Source organism: Rhamphochromis sp. 'chilingali', assembly GCF_963969265.1.
Source record: "Rhamphochromis sp. 'chilingali' genome assembly, chromosome: 10".
In the NCBI taxonomy this organism is placed as follows: Eukaryota; Metazoa; Chordata; class Actinopteri; order Cichliformes; family Cichlidae; genus Rhamphochromis; species Rhamphochromis sp. 'chilingali'.
The window spans coordinates 25556899-25576508 of record NC_137937.1 but is presented as its reverse complement, the minus strand read 5'-3'; the positions used below and the strand labels follow the sequence as shown (position 1 = coordinate 25576508).

At 37.7% G+C, this 19610-nt stretch overlaps 1 protein-coding gene across 1 annotated transcript in view; it reads right to left on the bottom strand.

The window, feature by feature from the left end:
- Positions 1-19610, bottom strand: part of ipo11 (importin 11) — a 128014-nt gene that overhangs the window by 89007 nt on the left and 19397 nt on the right. The window contains exons 4-8 of the mRNA XM_080893946.1: positions 17857-17929; positions 16413-16616; positions 12618-12750; positions 12292-12350; positions 3989-4037 (exon numbers count right to left, since the gene is read on the bottom strand). Of these exons, the coding sequence (XP_080750072.1) occupies positions 3989-4037; positions 12292-12350; positions 12618-12750; positions 16413-16616; positions 17857-17929 (518 nt within the window). The remainder of the gene's footprint in view (positions 1-3988; positions 4038-12291; positions 12351-12617; positions 12751-16412; positions 16617-17856; positions 17930-19610) is intronic.

Sequence of the window (19610 nt, the reverse complement as noted above, 5' to 3'; positions counted from 1 at the left end):
TAAATATATGCATGCAGCATTCTAGGAACTCATTTCATTTAGATCCAAGATACTGGACTAAAAGGTAGGAAGCAGGAGCTGCATCTCCAACTCTTATTAAACTCTTATTTAAAAACAAAAACAAACAAAAAAAAGAAAAGAAAGCAAGCAATAATAAAAATTTTAAGAGCTTTATAATCCTGGATATTCAATGCACAAATGACAAAAAGGAGGAGGAAAAAACTGAAAACCGAATCACTCTGAATTAGTTGTTAGCTCTATTTTGGAAGAATTTATTTAGGACGTCTTTGAGATCAGTATTAGTATTTTATTCTAGTATTTTCCACTTCAAGGCCAACCTCTTCAGTGATTACAAGTTTATTACTTGCATCTGAAATAAAAATGTTTAAGATCTCAGAGCTTAGGCAGAAAAGCCTTAAAGATAAAGACTGCCTGCTAGATGACAGTGATAGCGACCTAACATTAACAGACATATCATCTCTAAAGATCCTGTGTTGGCAGTATAGTGGCATTATTTTTTATAGAGGGTTTACTCTATTGTGAAGGCAAAAAAAAAAATCTGAATTTTTAAGCAAGATCTTCAGTTTGAGGATTTAGAAATAATCAATATAAAGATCAGAAGAAGTCTCAAAGTCTGACAAGAAAAGCAAATAAGTAAGTGTCCGAAGTCTTTATAATTTCTAATGGCCATCAATTGGTGCACTTGATTTTAGTAAACATTTACCTAATGCATATTAAAGTACCAACCACATTGGAAATGACTTTTTCAATGATGCTTGACAGTCACTTTGTAAATTAATGTTTTAGATTAAAACAAAATAAAGCAGATATGATTTATGGCTTGGCTACTTTGTGACTGAAAGTTCCTACTGCATGTGTATGGTCTCCTCAGGTTCTCAGTCAGATTCACATTTTTGCTTCTTAAGAGCTTAGAAGGATTTTATATTAAAATCCAGGTCTGAATATCTTTAAAAGTATCTTTTAATTCCAGTGACATCTATGCATCAAATACAATTTCATCAGCATAAAAATGGTATTCTCGTATGTGCAGAATGAACAGCAGAGTGCCCAATATCTAGGGACACATTCATCAATCAACTTGGAATATGAGTTAAAATCACTACGAGATGTAATACACCAAAAAGAGATGCTTTTAACCGATGGTAGAAAACATAACTGACATTTTACTTATCAAGAGATAGGGGAAAACCCTTTCAAGGATCTCAGACTGATGGACAAAAATTGCTGCAGTACAAGGAAGACAGGAAAGAAAAGAAAGGGGGGCAAGAAAGTTGACTCTCCAGCTGAGACTTCCTTTTCTTTAAAGTCAGATGCCCACTACACCTTGCTGACTGATAATCCCATGAGTCCTTTACAAGCGCTGATGCATATAATAAAGTACAGTAATATTAAAAATTAGAAAATAAATGACTCGCTCCCTCTGATGTACATTTTGGCTCCATAAAACCACTCCTGATTCTAGAGGCAATAAAGATGTCCTCTATAGTATACATTCTTGCCAAACCCATTGATGAAATCAGCTCTGCCAACAACAGTCTCATACATTCCTCCAACCACTTGTGAGCATGCAAGGTCATTGTTTCCTTCAGCTTCATACACACTAAAACTTCCATCAGCATGTACTAATTTGAAATGACAAAAGCTTCACTAAAAAAGCAAAATAGGTTAATTTTGCTTTGTTTACTTTTTTTGGCCACATATTCTTGAGCCATACAAATTTTCAGAGCCCACTGCATTCTAACTGAATTCGTGCTCATGCTATTGTTTCTCTGATGATATGCAACAGTTGGTAATGTTAGATGTGCAAAGTCACCCACGTACTAAGGAACCAATATCTGAGCGATCAAAAATATCTTTAACTAAGCAAAGAAACATATTTGAAGAATTAAACATTTATTCATTGTTATTAAAAGATAAGCAGCTAAGAAAAAAATATATACATGTATATTACAAGAATATAGTGACTGACAAAAATAGACGGGCCATCTGAGTAAAAACCTCAAAGATAAAGAGTCTGACATCAGAATGGACCACAAACATCGTCCCCAAGATACCAGTGTATATAGCTGACCTTATCAGACTGTGCAGAGCTGATATTTCTCACCACAAGCACTGAGCTGTCTTTCCGTTTCCCCTATCTGTCAGGCCAAAATACCAACAGGACCATGATCCTGTCTCCACTGCCATCAGCAGGGTGAATATTAGAAGTGATAGTACTGGCTGATACTGCTAATGATATTTTTCAACATCTGCTGCTACGGCAGATGGTGGAGTTGTGCCTGAGATTTATCTCAAACTGATTGGATGCTATGACAAACTTTTATACAAAAGAAAAAGAGACCATAAATAGCGAGATGAGAAGAAAAGTAAGCTTACGCAGCTGCCAATGACCCAAGTAGTTCCCAGTGGATAGAAATCCAGCACAAGGGCATGAGAAACCTGTTTAACTGATGGAACTGCACTGCTCAAAAAAAACTTAAGGAACACTTGATCATCACAAGAAAATCAATGGCTCCATAAACAGGACTTTATGGAGTCTGGTTCTGACAGAAGCCACGACTTCAATTAGGTAAAACAGGCGGCCAACGTCCATGGTGCTGGGCTGTGAGCACAGGTCCCACTAAGGATGTTGGGACTTCATGAGTGTTGCATGAAGTCTTTTTCTGACAGTTTGGTCAGGAACCTGCACATTAGAAGTCATTTTGTCACCTTTTGTTGAAGAGCTGGGTTGATGCCGTTCTACAACCCTGTCCTACTCTCCTGAAACTGCTAGAAAACAAAGCGAGTTTTCTTCCAACACCATGCACTGGCTCCATGTACATTCTGGAGGAGCTAAGCTACTTGTGCAACCTGAATGGGCTGCAGATACTGTCTTATGCTATCAGTAGACAATTTATTTACACAATAGCTAAGCATACGTCAACTCTAGTATTAAGGAGGGAATATTAGTATTCATGGTTTATTGTCCACAGAGCCAGAAACTTTTTATTATCAAACAGAAAATAATGGAAAAATACACATTCCTGACAAAGAAGCAACAGGCTTTTTGTCTGCTGATCACAGACTAATCGTGAACAACCGTGTAGTCACACCTCACAGGCCCATCGTGATCCAGATGAAAGAAAACCAAAAAGGGGTCTTTGGAGATTAGATTAAAAGTAGATTCTAAATTCCTGGATGAATTTCTGTGACACTTTAGTACCTAGAACAACATGACCCAAAATTGCAAATACCTTCCATCAAAAGAAGTCCCCACTCAAAGGCTGTGATTAATTAAAACACAGGATACATTCCACTCACCCTCAGATTGTTTTGAGCAGCACTGTTGAAACTCGTTAAATACACTGTTAAATAGCAATGTTGTCTTTTTGAGTTTAAAAGTTTGTGAAGTGAAAGAAATACTGTTTTAAATTCAACTGCTGCTCATAACCAGAATATAAAACTACAGGTCAGGAAAACGTTGAAAAACGACACAGTAAAGAACTATCATCACAACTAAAGCAACATAATATCAAGGAAAAGAGGCAAATAATAGGATAGGAGCGGCTGATAGGTGGGATTATGTCGTGCTTTTTTTATTCCGTGAACTTACTGTATGTTCACATGCGCACGCACGTGATTATCAAAGACAATTCATTATGTCTTTTAATTTTTTCAAGACATAAAATATTCATAGATTAGGTTGTCTTTAATTCAAACTATTTTTTTAATAAAAAAACAACAACTTGTAATTAGACATGTTCCAATACTTCAGAATATAAATTAATGAAAAACAAGGCTCGTTAGGATGACTCTCTCTGAACTTTTCATTTTCAATGCGACCACCTAACTTCAGAAATTATAAATTATCGGAGACTTTTCAGGAAATGCCTTCTGCGTGCACTACATGAAGCACCACTAACACGTTTACTGAAGTGTGAAGCCTACAATCATATACTTGAGGAAAAAGAAAGCAACATATACTTACAGCATTCCAAGAACTGTTTTAGCCTTTCAAACACTGCATTCAGGAAGCCCTAAAAAGGAAGAGAGGGTGAAAAAAAAGTTTAATTTCTGACATTTTTGCATTTGAATTACTGATGATGGCTTCATTAGTATTGCTCCAGGGGATATATACTGACAAGGGAATAACTTTTGGTATCTGTGTAGGTGGGGATGCTTGCAGCTTTACTCAGGAGTGTGTATGTATGTATGTATGTATATATATATATATATATATATATATATATATATATATATATATATATATATATATATATATATATATATATATATATATATATATATATATATATATATATATATATATAAATAAATAAAAAGGTGCCAGCTACTCGGTATGAAAGAGAATCAATTTTCTGTAGCCTGGTATAGTCATGGCTTAGCATGGGAAATTAGATGATAGATGGAGACACAACTGTTTAGTTCTGCAATAATGTGCACCCTTGAGGTCAACAGCAGTGGCATTAATCACGCGTTCAGCCAACACAGTCTAGTCAACAACTAAAGGTCCTAAAAAGAGTGAGTGAAGAAACGGGGGGGGGGGGGGTGTCACAAGTGGAGCACAGAAGACAGTGTGGAAAATTACAGAGAACACGGTTCACAGCAAGCGTTCGATATGCTCATGGTGGGATTTAGACAGAGGGGTATAGGCAAGGTGCATTGGGAGGATATCAAAATGGAGCATGTAGGAAATTACAAACTGTGAAAAGGGGGTGGAAAATAATTTTCAATCAAATCAGCCATGTCAAAAAATATTCTAGAACTAAAGAGGAAGGGAAATGAGGCTAATAGCAATGCCAGGGAAGAATGCACAGGATGAGGAGAAAAGCAAACAAATGTCAGCAAAATGAACAGAGATGGAAAATGGATACAGAGTGATAGCCATCAAATGGGTATGTCAGCAGTAGTGTGAGAAGTAGGAGATGAAAAAGGCAGATGAGTGTCAAATAGGCTAGTTCGCTTTGAGAAAAGATCTAAGGGAAAGGCAGTAAGTGGCAATTTAAGTAGTGAATGTTTTAGCTCTGTGATCAGGTATATGGGCACAGACCAGTTTTACAATGGCACAAGTGAATGTGCCTTTTTTTTAATGCAGAACTTTTTGGAATGGAGTGACACCAAGATGCTGGAAAGCTCCTGGATGTTATTCATCCAGCTTTAGTGTTTTTTGTCTATGTCGAACAAGCTCTATTGAAATTCTATTGCATCCTCACTCTTTTAGTGATTGTTTGACAATCAAGCCAGGAAGATTATCAACTGCAAAATGAGTTTTACAATTCATCACTGTGGCAGCCTGTGTGCAGAGTGACAATGTTCTTTATTCTTAGAGACAGTATTTTCCAACTCACTGCAGTTCTGCAATAATGCAGTCACTGTGGTGAGAAGAAAACAAACGTAATCTTTTCAGAACGCTCATGTCATGTGTAAAGAGATTCATTGTAAAACAACTTTTTAATGGGACCACAAGTATGAACTCCATAAACGATGCCATAGAGCTGTGACACACTAAGCAGAGTTCAGGGGAAGTGCCAACTTAGAAGAGATGGCTGCACAGCTCATTCTTCTGAAAATGTGGAATTTGAATACACTGGACACTAAAATCAATGGCATATAGTAATGTGCAAAAGTATCAGTCCACCGCTTTGTTCCTTTAAAAGTTTGCTAGGGAAATGGGAACAGCAATATATTAAAACATGTACACAAATGGCAATGTAGTCTATAAGGCAAAAAAGGGAGCTTGCACACTTCTAATGAGCTTGAAGGTCAAGATTTGGGATGACCACATTTATTCTCCAACACAGCCTGAACTCTTATGCAAGTTTTCTTGCAGCCTTCAAGTAGTTTTAAAGGACAGTTCTCCGAACTTTATGTCGGTTTTATCACACATTGCTTCAGTGATGTTGAGGTCTGGGCTCTGGGGAGGCCAATCTAGGATGATTGGTGTTCCATTGTTCTTATGCACCAAACTGGTTATTATATAGTTCTTTCCTAATCCACTTGAGCGCTCAATCTGCTTTAGTCACTCACTTATACATGCACTAGAGCTGGGCGATAGAACGATAACGATATGTATCGCGATATAACTTTTACTCGATAGAGAAATTAAGCTATCGCGATAGACCTCGCCGCTCTTGTCCTCTTAAAAAAAAAAAAAAAAAAAAAGATCAGCCAATCCAAATTAAGTAGCGCAGAGCCGAACCAATCACAGCCGCAGCGTCACGTCGCGTGACTTGTAACGTACAGCACAAGTGCCAAGCCGCACGTGTGTTTGTTTGGGAAGCAGCCAGCGGGTAATGGAGGAAATGAGCGTGACCGAAGAGAAAACAGATGATGGTTCCAACGCCGGAGAGATTGTCGAACGGAAGAGCCATAGAAGTTCCGTAGTGTGAAGGTATTTCGGCTATTTCAAGTCTGACAAAAAACAGAGTAGCGTGCACTGTAAATTGTGCCGAAAGCAAGTCTGGAAATACAATAAACTGGTGCATGCGTCACACTGTGCGCCACGTTATTGTTTCGGTGAAATGAATTTCTACAATACTGTTAATTCTACTCTCTGCAGTGTTTAAATGCTTACATATACACACAGTTACTGTCCCTCCACACATACGACTCGGTTCTGCTTCTATGCCCCAGCTTTGTTTACTTTTTCCCACCGAGGCTTCTAGACTTCTGATTGGCCAACATTTCTGCACGGTTAGGAATCTAGCGCCACCTGCTGCTCTGGCATGTTCATAGCAGCGTTTTCCTTCATTTCTGCCTTTATGTGTGGACGGGATTATTTTTTAAAACGAAAACGGAAAATCTCCGTTTTCAAAAATACACGTGTACGTGTGGACGTAGCCTCAGTCTCTGACTGGAAGCGCTAATTCGTCATTCGGCTTTTGTCAGACTAAAGTAACTGTTAAAACTGTTTGAAAAGCTCAGCTATACAACAAGGAGAGATTGAGAATTTCCTTTTAGTTCTCAGTTTATTTGATATTGACAAAAGTTAGTCAGTTTTGTCTGTTCTTCTGTAACACAAACTAAGATTTATTTTTAGAATTAATATTTTGTTTCTAAGTGGAATTGACAATTTAGTCTGTTTCGTTTGTTCTATTTTGAAACTTAAACGCTTTAGCGGCTGCCTTTTGTGTAGTTTGCAATATTTGCCTTTATTTATCTGAAAAAGTCTCATGTTCCTTAAGTACATCTACCCTGTTGAACTTATTATGGGAAATAAATATTTAAATAAAAACAAGCTGCTGATTATTTCACATTTTACTTGTGAGCAACAGCACATTTAAATCTTACAAATATAGTTATTTGGCTTATATCGTGATAGATATCGTTATCGCCTGAAATGAAAAAAACATATCGTGATATGAAAAAATCTCATATCGCCCAGCTCTAACATGCACTTTTTGCAATCCTTTTCTACCCAAGAGTTTTCTATCTAACACTCCACACACTCCAATGAACAGATTGGAGAGCAACTTGGGTCCAGTATCTCAACCAAGGATACTTATCGACTGGAGCAACCAGCCATCGAACCACTAACCTTATGCAGATATGCTTTTACTACACTGGCAGTGTGTTTAGGATAACCCCCATGCTGAAGAATGAAGCTATTGCCTACCAACAACATTTTCCAGACAGTATTTGATGGTGGATCCTCCACAAAGCCTCCACTGTGTTTTACTGTACACACTCAGTGCTGTACCTCTCTCGGTCTCCCCTGTAGATACTGACATCAATCTAAACTAAAGAAAATTCAAGTTCGCATTTATCACTCCATAAGACCTGTTGCCAGTTAGAACTCATTTTCAGTATAGTTCTTGTGTAATTTGTCATACCTCAAACCTTTTCTTCCTATTTCCCTTCCTTTCAAATGGCTTCTTGATTATCACCCCTCAACTGAGACCATTTTTGTTGAAGCTTCAGTGAACAGTAGATGGATCAGCTGAAAGGTCAGATCCATTTCTCACTTCTTTTATCATCCACTTGAACCAGTTTTTTGTTTGTTTGTTTTTAGGGCACTGCACACCATGCCATGATATATCATGTTTTCAGCTAATTGCTCTTTGGGAATCACCTTATTGGTGCAAAAATATTAGTTTGTCATCTTTGGTGGGGTGTTTTATGCACTGAACTAAATAAATGGAAACAAATTATGTGCTTTCAGTAAAAGACACAATTTAAAATTTGTTCTTCGCTATCCTATCTGTCATGTGTAGACACAAATCAAATCAAATTTATTCGTATAGCACAACACTAGTTGATCCCTTGAATTAGGTGTTTTTTAAAGCTTGAATGATTCAGAGGTCAGCGTTAAGTGGCTTTAACAAAAATACCTCCTCTGAAAATGGTCAGGTACAAGGACTGGACTGAACTGGACTGAAAATGACCAAAAAAGAAAGTGTCCAAAGAAAAACTTTCAAAGACCTTCACAAAGCCTGCAGAACTATTGCTCAACACCACTTCGTTTTGTTCCTTGGAAGCAAAAACAAATCCACACTATTGTATGAGGAGAACAAAGAAATTAGTCTCTATATTCAGTGAGCACTACAGCAAGACCAACTAACCAAGCCTTTTAGGATCATTCTATGTAAAGTCAGTCAGTTCCTGACCACTTCATAAGTGGCTAACTGTTTTATTTTTTTTTTTTTTATACCAACTTTTGTATATTTAATAAAACAATGCAGAATTATAACATCAAGCTATGAATGGGTTGAATTTTTGCTGTATTTCATTTTTTTATTTTTTCAGTATTTTTGAGCCCTCATAACTTCATAAGAAGAGGACCTAGTTAAAACCGAGTGTCACAACATATTAAAAAAAAAGAAGTCTTTTTTGGTTCATAGCTATTGTTGGGTAATAATAATGCCTGAGCAAAACAGTACAAATTAAATGTCTAGAATGTAGACTGACAGGAACGAGCAGCATTAGTTTATCTGTTACTGATGACTTAAAATCTGAAAGAAAACTAGAAATTTTCAAGGGTTACAGATTTATTATTATGTGAAAAGGTGCTCAATCAACATAAGTTATAGCATATAAAAGGTGTCCTTTATACACATAATATCAGGCTCATCTTATAGCATGATTCTTATTATTTTGTTATAGAACATTTGACACACATCAGCTATCAAAATCAATGAAGCAACTCAAGCAACCCAGTAACCTACAGACACTTCATTTCAGTTCCTGACAGAAACATGACCTTGAAAGGGAACTGGAAATTAGATCATGCAGTATGAATTAAAAGGGTTTTCTTCATCATCACACCCATCATCAAAGGAAGAGCAAAATGAGAGGTGACAACTCATCAAATTCTTAAAGAACTAATCAACACATAAGCATGACACATCCATAAACCATCACAACTCTCTGACAAACTTCAATAAAAAACATGGAGCAGTAGCTAAAAACATTCAAAACAATTTAGACTCCTGTTACTAGATACAATTTAAAAAATACTGGCAACTGCCAGTGCTACCCCTCAGCCTTCTAATAGACACACCTATGACATCAATTGAAACTCCTCAGTGCACTTATTCTTGAGTTATCACACTCACAAACTTGCGTGTCCATGCCGCCCGCCGGCGTGGTAGTGACAATTGCCCATCAGTCTTTTGAGCTGAGGTTTAAAAAGTTTAACACATGGCAAAAGAGTGAATAACTATAAGTTTTCTATTCAGAAAAAAAGGTAATTTCTTATTAACTGTTTTTTTTAATTGATTTAAGAGACATTACCCACTCTGAATCAGCTCTTTTCCCCCAACATTAACTTTAAGTTATGTCCAATAAAAAGAAAGGAATAAAATTTTGGAAAAAGGAAACTTTTTCCTTTGTCTCCAAACAATCAAGGGTCTGACTCAGACTCACTGCAATCACTCTGAGACAGCTTTTCAAATAATTGCCATTGCCAACACATTGCAATCAATGTGAGACAGTCTGCTCCAATAAGCACAACTTGGCTATGACGCATCTCTGTGCAACAGGGGAGTCGACTCAAATGGTTGCTAACTGGTTGTTTTCCGATTATATTCCTATATACTGTAAAAGCAAGACTGCTGAGTGCCCATATCATTCTGTAGATCAATCTCCACCCACAGCAGCTACATCCCTATCAGAGGAGGGAATTCTCTTTGAGATCTACAAGACTCTGGCTGGACTCTGAATGTAAGTAATTAATGTGGTAGTTAATGTGAACTTCTGCGTATGTAGACGGCAACACGTTTACAAAGGATTTTGCCAATTTTACTTATCACAAGCAGATTGCAAATTTGACCCCATTCAATCGCAAGACTGCACCTCACTGTGAGTAGTTGCAGACCTGGTCCCCATCTTTTCAGCAATCATTTGAAAGGCAACAAGATCATTGTACACAATGGCAATCCTTTTTGTCATGTCAGGTTCGAACCACTGTTTTTCCAAGTGTAAATACAGCATTAAACAGTTTAAGATAGTTACTCTGTGCTTAGTCATAATGGCATTATGTTGTTTACTTGTTTCTGTGAGAACCTTCAACGCCTAATTATTTTTAAAAGATTACAGAACTTCTTCCAGTGCACACTTGGAGCCTAATATTAATATTTTTAAAGAACTTGATTTTAACATAGTGAGTTATATTAAAACATGGTTGCCTAAGTAGATTCAAGGTAGGCATATTCCTGTGTTTATTCAGCACCAGGAGAATGAAAACAGCTATTAAAGTAGTAATTACTAAGAAAAGCAACAATGTAAATTAAATATGAAATATTTACTTTAAAACACTACAATGAGCTGGAATAACCAGTGAAAGCATGAGGCAAACATCCGTTTAATGAAAATATTGTGACCATCTTATAACCTTCAGCCTGGAGGCTAAGTTGTCGTCTCATTAGTGGAGAAACAGGGCGCAGTAAACATTTTTTTCTGTCATAAAAATGTCCTTGCCATCTACAAGCATAAAAAAAGCAGGAAAAAACAAATAAAGCAATAAAAATCAGAAATGACAGAAACATAACAGCAGAAGCACAAAGACAGAAACGGCACAGCAACAACAGACCACATTTTTAATGTTAATGACTCGTTGACCTTTTGTGACGACTTACATTGTATCAAAGACAAAAGGACAAACTGAATTCCCCTTTGGCAACTAACATTTATTTTTAATTTTCAGTTGTTCTGGCTTTAATAGATTGACAGAACCTATATATATGTATATCATAAATTACTAATAGCCAGCAATTCTGGATAGCTTCAAGCATATCTTTAATGTCAAAGTTGTTACTGACTGCCTTTACTTTCACAGAGTGCAACAACATACAACCCGCACCTCCAATCTAATCTACTTAATTGGAAACCCTGACTCCAAATAGCTTTTGGGGAAGTCATTAACACAGAGGTTCACTAACATTTTCCAGCCTGTACCATAGGTGATTACTCAGTGCTTTCAAAAAAAGACCAGAGAACAAAAATACAACAGTTTGGGATCTGTCAATTTAATCACACTGTGTGTATGACTATGTAACCTTCACTGAATGTTAAGTAGCACCTGAAAGCTTTAAATCAGTAAGCCTAAAAGGTTTATATCTATTTTTTCACTGCATTAGTAGATAATTTAGTCCTAAGTGCATTCAATTTGCTATACTGAAAAGGTTATCTGATAAAAAAATAATTATCGTCAGTATAGTTAGCAGCATTATAGGACTGTACAATGTGCTCAAGATACAATTCGTTTAGGTACAGAACAGGTAAATGCACCAAAATGTTTTCCATTTTATTTTGGTACTTAAAATACATTAAAATTCCAAGCATGAATTTTCTTGGCTAAAATCAAATTCAAAAAGCCTTAATCCTTCAAAAAATAACCAGGAACATGGTTTATCAATTATTCTTGTTCAGCATTCATTATTATTCTTTCACCAAACAGGAGATACTCAGAATATGAAACTGGAGTTCAAAGAACTGGGACAGTTTGTGCAAATGATTCCATTAACTCTGAGCCATGAGGAAACCAAAGCCCTATCCAGGCACATGCTAAAGATTTTTTTTAAACCAGATTTAAACTAAATTGAATTAACAGTTTCATGGAGTCAAACTTTCTTCACACTAGAAGTGAGAGAAGAGCTCCGGACTCTTTGAACCGAGACAAGGCTCAAGGCACTTTCAATCATCGTGGCCATCCATATTTTGCACGCTGTGATTGGAGTCGTTTTTGACCCAAAACACCAACAGAAAAATATCAGCTTTTCCCAAATATGAGAGGTACTAAAGCAGCCACAGCTGAAATAACTTGAGACTCACCATTACTTCCATATTCTGTTGTGGCTCTTGAAATCCATGGACTGTCAGTTTGCGAAGCACTAAAAGGAGCACAAAAAACATCACTATGCAGGATTTTCACTAATTAAAAATTAACTATATTCAACATCTCCTCATAATTAGTGTTTCACTAAGTAGCTGCATATATTAATACTTCCATGTTTGCATGTTCAATTATCTATGTTTTTAATCAAATGGTGGGATCATGACGATTAGATTACCATGTTGTGCTAATAGGTGATTGCATGTCTTTGCATGATAATGCAGGTTTGTGGCATGCGTGCATGTGTCTGTGCAAGTGTTGCTACCTTTAAGAGAGAGTAGTGTCCTCTCCAGCGAGCTGAGTGCCGCAGCCTCATCTCTGGCGTAGATCTGCTGGAGGAAGCAGTCTGTGTGATGGCTCCACAGGGAGCATGCAAAGCTGTAGATGCCCGATGCCAGCTGCCAACATACACATTAACATTTTGGTCAGGCACACCTGGGTTAATCTGGGTCTCGAAAGCATTTGAGGTCATTTCACTCAACATAAATGCGCAAGAAATTCTGGGCTAATATGAGTGTAGCTTTGTACAAGAACCTACTTTTGTTTTTATTTACCTGTTTTATTGTTTATTAGTTTATTAACATTAAAAATTTCCCTTCAGCACACCATCTTGGATCACTTTGCCAGTAAATTAATGTGACCACAGGTAAACATCAGCCACTGACATCAGAAAATGTCATTTTATTTGTTGATATGGTGACAACAAGGTCGGTGTTGGCGAGCGGCTATTAAATCGGCGTGTCCCTACATGGAACATCAGAAACTCAATTGCTGGTGATACACTCAAACAAACAGGAAGGAAAGATGGACCTAGGGCTGCTCGATTATGGCAAAAATGATAATCACGATTATTTTCACTGAAATTGAGATCACGATTATTTGACGATATTTATTTAACCCTTTAAGACCTACTATAGAACCAAGTCCACCAGAGCTTATATTATTTTTATTTATTTTTTGTACATGCTGTAGTGCCATTTGTGGGAGCATTTCAAGTTGCTATACATCAATACAACTGTTATAGCCCATATTTTAATAATATGTATGCATTAAGTGCATAGTAATTACATAAATTGCAAAAAAGTGCAATAAACTACAAAAAAAAATTGAAAATCGCTTTTGTTTTGTTTACATATATTTCTACTTGGAGAAGTTTAAGAGGTTTATCCCTCAAAACTTTAAATACAATAAAGTTGCAAAAAATAGTTTCCCACCACAGGAAATTTATTTTGAGTGTCTTCATAGTTTTATTTTGGAGATACAGCAATTTTTATATACTGCAGGAAAAACAAAAAACAATCCTATGATGCAAATTTGCAAAGAAAACAGCATGTGCATCATTTCACTTTGGGAAGTGTTACGAACAGCTGATAGGAACGGCAAAGCGTGTTTCTGGAATATTATGTTTTTGTTCCTGCAAGCGCTTTTTATGCAATTTTTGCAAAGCTATATGTGGAACGAAACCGTGACCGAGGACAAGCTGATGGCATCAGATGTAAGTACAACTCCTCCGGTTTCATATGCAAAACAAATTATTGCGCTAGCTTACACGGTTCAGGTTCTACAGGGATTTTAAAAAAGTTACACAAAACGGAGCGTGCTGCTCTGACCGGCTTTAAATGGTTAACAATGACTTTAAAAAAATAATATAAAATAGTGTGCAACACCACTGAAGTTTTTTTTTTTTTTTTTTTTTAACTCTTTTCAACCAACGGCAGTCACTCTCCAAATAACTTCTGCTTAGCTTTCCGAGCTTCCCTCGGGTCCTCTTAATCAGCGGTCTCCAACCTTTTTTGCGCCACGGACCGGTTTATGCCCGACAATATTTTCACGGACCGGCCTTTAAGGTGTCGCGGATAAATGAGGGAGGGGCTAATAATCGGCTCAGTCATTTTTAATGATCATTGAAAGCCCAGATCGTAATCGTGATTAAAATTCGATTAATTGAGCAGCCCTAGATGGACCTGTGAATAACAGGTCTAATTTAGCTCCAAATGAACTTCCAATTATAGTCTCAGTATTATTTGGGCTCAAACCAATTACACTTTCGCCCTCCATGATAGCGAAACAATATCATCAAAGGTAGATAAAAAGCACTCAGTTCTATCAGCCAAGTGTGACAATGTCTGCTTAGAACATCCAACAAATCTGCCAAAGGAAGAGAGTAAGTAAGTGTGTGTGTGTGTGTGTGTGTGTGTGTGTGGGGGGGGGGGGGGGGGGGGGGGGATTCTAACCATTAAATCTCATTCAAAATTGACAATAACATTGCAGTGGGATAACAGTCAAGTCTTTGCTATTTGATTAAGATAAACAACAAACCCACATTAAAATTACTCTGTGGAAAATTGTGAACACCATATATCAAACAAGGAAAGCAAGCAACTTCTAGCCAGAGGAACTTTGCGCTCTTGGTAACACTCAAGAGTCAAGTGGGAAAAATCTGAGAATCAGTGGTTAAGTTGATGTTCGGCTGTTCAAAGAGAAATCCCTACTTTGACAGCACAGCATAGGCTTTGATATATTCTTTAGAGAAACCGCAAGATTGGCAAGTTTCTTCTTTGGAGAGATTTCTCTACAGCTTGTCGTTTTCCATTCCTCAGATCCCAGACTAATCCAACCCATGGAGCCTAAAAGTGATGAGCCAAGTTCAGAAAACAACTTCATATTGTTCTCATGACTTCCTCAGTCTTGGTGTTTCAGTAGACTAATACGCTATTGTTTATATGGGTTTTTACAGTTTCATTACATTCTGTGAATGCACAACAGGTAAATCGCATCAAAGCGTCAATACACAGTTTCCAAATGTTACAGACATTCAAAAAATATAACAACCTACTCCAGTCGACAGGTGCATTGTAGTCTACCTTCTTATCCCCCTTTTTATTCCTCGTTGTGCTACATCTGTGTAAAAAAAACTAGTACATCCTTGCCGTTTGCATTTTCTACCCCATGAATCAAAAAGAACATAAAAAAATTAAAAACTATTAAGGTGCCTTTAAGTATAGGTCTGTAAGGTCCTAAGGCGAACCCGATTTCTGAATTAGTCCTCTCCCTAATGGCCCTCCAACACTACAGTGATACTTTTAATCTTTCAGCAGCGTTACCAGTCTTAGAATTACTATCCAATTACTATCCGAGAATATAATTACAGCATAAGCAAAATGTTTGTATGACAAAGTATACACATGATTATTAGAAGAAGAGAGGAGGAGGAGAGGAAAAAAAGAGGAGAGGAGGAAGAGAGGAGATTCAGTGTCAAAGTCATCAGTGCATCATTAAATGAGTGCGCTGTTTAATGGGGGCTCAGGCTGCCTTTGTTTCTTGTGTTGCCTAAGGGCAGAAATTTTGGCATACAGGACGCCTCTGCCTGGCATCCAACTATTTGGTCTCAGCCACTGCTCTCATGTCCTTTCACCCTCTGTTGGTCTCCATCTTCCCTCTGCTTGATCATCTCATTCCTCTAAAATCTTTCTCTCCACAAATGGCCTTTTTTTAAACTCAAATTTAAATCAAGCATGAAAGAAAAATATTGTATAATGTACGCTGTGTTCACCAGAAACACCAGAAATACTTACTCAAAAGTTAATTTGTCTCAACGCAATATCAACAAAGACACGGAAACGCTGATAACCATTTCTAAACAAGTCAACCATGCTTGAGTCATGTATGACAAGGGAATATTTTTGCTATAAATCTTGTATTTAACATGCTTCTAACAGAAGCTAAACAGCATCTCGTAGAGACAAAACCTAAAAAGTCTCAGGATAATCTTAGTATTCATCTATTCATTTTCAAAATCTTCTGAAGGAGGAAAAAAATAGCAACAAAGAAAAAAAAGTTATATTGCAGAGAGCAGGAGTCTGCAACCTGCAACGTATAAAAATCCAGAAAGTTTCACTGTTTACCTAACATAACCTTTTATTCAGGTATATACAACTGATGTATAAAGAGCAAAACACAGCTAAAAAACACTAAGAATAAGAATAAGAAGCAATGGAGAACAAAAAGGTTGTAATAGAATTTTGTATCAACACTGGACCAGCTAATATTGTGGACTTACATCCTGAAAAAGCCGCCTGTCCTGCGCCAGTCGTTTGGATGCTAGAGTTTTGGTGACATGATAGAAGGTTAACAGCGCTCTGTGCTGCTGCAGGCCATCCTGACCCTTCACAGACTCGAGCAGAATGGGGATGAGCTCTGGCCATTGCCTGGGGCAGTCCAGACGGGCCACCTTGGCTATCAGTACTGCGATCTGGGTTGCTATCTGTTGAGAAAAAAAAAAAAAGAAAAAAAAATACATGCAGGAAAGAGAAGTTGACCAGGGGCAAAGCATAAACACAGCAGAAGGTGGAGCAAACTTGATGGGAATTTTATTACGTAGTTCTCTTTTAAAAATAAGTAGCTCGAACAAATAGGACACAGAATATCAAACTTTTTACAGTCAACACAGTGTACATAGTACATGCATCTGGTGACAGATAGGGAATCAGTTGCATGGATTAAGTTGATTTTTAAAATAGAGTGCTTGTGCCTGAGCTATATCTGCAATGTGCATCACATGATCTGGTAACAGCTTCACTTCTCATATTTTTTTTTTTTAAATTGGCTTTCCACTGAGCCCAACAGCTGAGCAAATATCGCTCAAGTCTACTCATTACTCCAACACAAACTGCCGGTAAGACACTCAATACTTCGAGATTAATTTCAAGCTCAAAATGAAAAAGACACTTTATACCTCAAGACTTAATGGACATTTTATGATAAAAATCAAAACTCTTTATATTATTTGAACACACTCCAAATAGCTTCTTTTTTTTTTTTTTTTTTTTTTTAAATGTGAAAACCTTGCGTGAGTTTTTGTTCTTATGGTTGTATAAAAGATTTATCTCAGAACGTCTTGCAGTACACAGTTCAGTATTTAAACTTGCATCCTCACAAGCATCAGTAAGTCAATTTGTACACAAGTTACACTCACTCTCTCATTCACAAGCATAAAGCACCCTCATGAAATTTGGACTCCACGAGAGGCTGTGACTAGAGAGACATATGGTGTCCAAATCGTATTCATTGCTTGCCATATGGACCCGATCAGTCCTGATGTTCGAGAGCTGTCCCACAGGGACATACAACCTGTAGAAACCAAGATGGATGGCCATCATTTAGGGCCAAGTTCCACGTACCCCCTGGGACAGATGTATTACGCTGCTTGACTCCTGAATTATTTGTTTGTTGTAACCTTCCCCACACAGCCCCCCAAAAAAATGTCTATCAAGAAACTTCAAATTAAGTCCCAGTATGCAAAATTAGCAGCTTTCATCACTTTCAAATCTCATTCTATGGAGTCGCATTGTGACAGCCTAAAAAATCTTAATGCTGTCAGTCAGATCCTTTGTAACTTATCTGGTTTTGATAAAAGCACTTCAATCAAAATCAGTGTTTTATTCATCAGTATACAATGATCAAACATGTTTATTTCCCTCTCCCTCTTTATTTTCCCTGCTCACCTGATTGACAGGCTCGTTGAAGTTTGTGATTAGACCAGCACGCAATGACGTCTTCTCCTCTTCTGATAATGCACTGCGAACAAACCAATCAAAAAGCTGTTCAGAGGAAGTAGAGAGGTCGAAAGAGATGAAACAATAAAGCTGACAAAAAGACAAAGGCAGCACTTAATATAGAAAAACAGACACATTTGAAAGCGTCTATAGATAAATGAGTACAGTATTTCAGTATTACTTTAAAACAATCTTGCCCCACAGTAATTTTGCTTTCACAGTACTGCGCAAAAACCTTAAACCACCTTTCATTTCTTACTTCCAAGCAGCCAGACGTTCTTGTACATGAACAGTATCTGATGGTCATGTTCTTAAGAATCATGCAGTACCATATGGAAAGCATCAGATTGGCAACACCTTCATTTTTCAACATGACAATGATCCCAAACACCCTGCCAATGTAGTAAAAACATTCCTGGATATAGGGGTATGTCACCAGGGTGCAGAGGAGGCTACCCCCCCCCCCCGTCCCCTTCTGGCTGCCTCTGCCTCAATTTTATCCCACAACTTAGACATTCACATTACTCACACTCTCATTACACATACATATAGGATCTTGGGGGTGGGCACGATACACGGAATCCAAAGTACCATCAGGGTGTACACCCCACCCCTGGCGTCGTTGCCCACCTCTCAATTTTAAATACACGTAGACATTGAGGGCTAGCAGGAGGGACTGCGCTTACCTGCTGCTCTCTGGCAGGTAGCTCCATGCCCTCCTGGGTTTTAAATGCACCTTAGAACACACATGCATCAACCCTACAATGAGCGGGTGGAGGGAGGTTTGGAGTCTTCTCTCACCCCCATTCTCTGCGACCTGCTGGAGCGGGGGGGCTAGGAGGAGGAGTTGGCCGTCCGACTGCGGTCTGCAGTGTGGGGCCTCCCTGCTGCTGCGGAGTCAGGGCGGTCTGCCTCCCCCCACCGCAGGGAAAAGGGTAACACCACCTGGGTCTGGGTGCAGTTCCCCCCTCCAGGGGCAAGGGTACCTAGACCCGGTTTGTAGAGTACGCTTGGGGAGTGTGATCGTGTGTACAGCGTAGAGCTGGGCGATATGAGATTTTTTCATATCACGATATGTTTTTTTCATTTCAGGCGATAACGATATCTATCACGATATAAGCCAAATAACTATATTTGTAAGATTTAAATGTGCCGTTGCTCACAAGTAAAATGTGAAATAATCAGCAGCTTGTTTTTATTTAAATATTTATTTCCCATAATAAGTTCAACAGGGTAGATGTACTTAAGGAACATGAGACTTTTTCAGATAAATAAAGGCAAATATTGCAAACTACACAAAAGGCAGCCGCTAAAGCGTTTAAGTTTCAAAACAGAACAAACGAAACAGACTAAATTGTCAATTCCACTTAGAAACAAAATATTAATTCTAAAAATAAATCTTAGTTTGTTTTACAGAAGATCAGACAAAACTGACTAACTTTTGTCAATATCAAATAAACTGAGAACTAAAAGGAAATTCTCAATCTCTCCTTGTTGTATAGCTTAGCTTTTCAAACAGTTTTAACAGTTACTTTAGTCTGACAAAAGCCGAATGACGAATTAGCGCTTCCAGTCAGAGACTGAGGCTACGTCCACACGTACACGGGTATTTTTGAAAACGGAGATTTTCCGTTTTCGTTTTAAAAAATAATCCCGTCCACACATAAAGGCAGAAATGAAGGAAAACGCTGCTATGAACATGC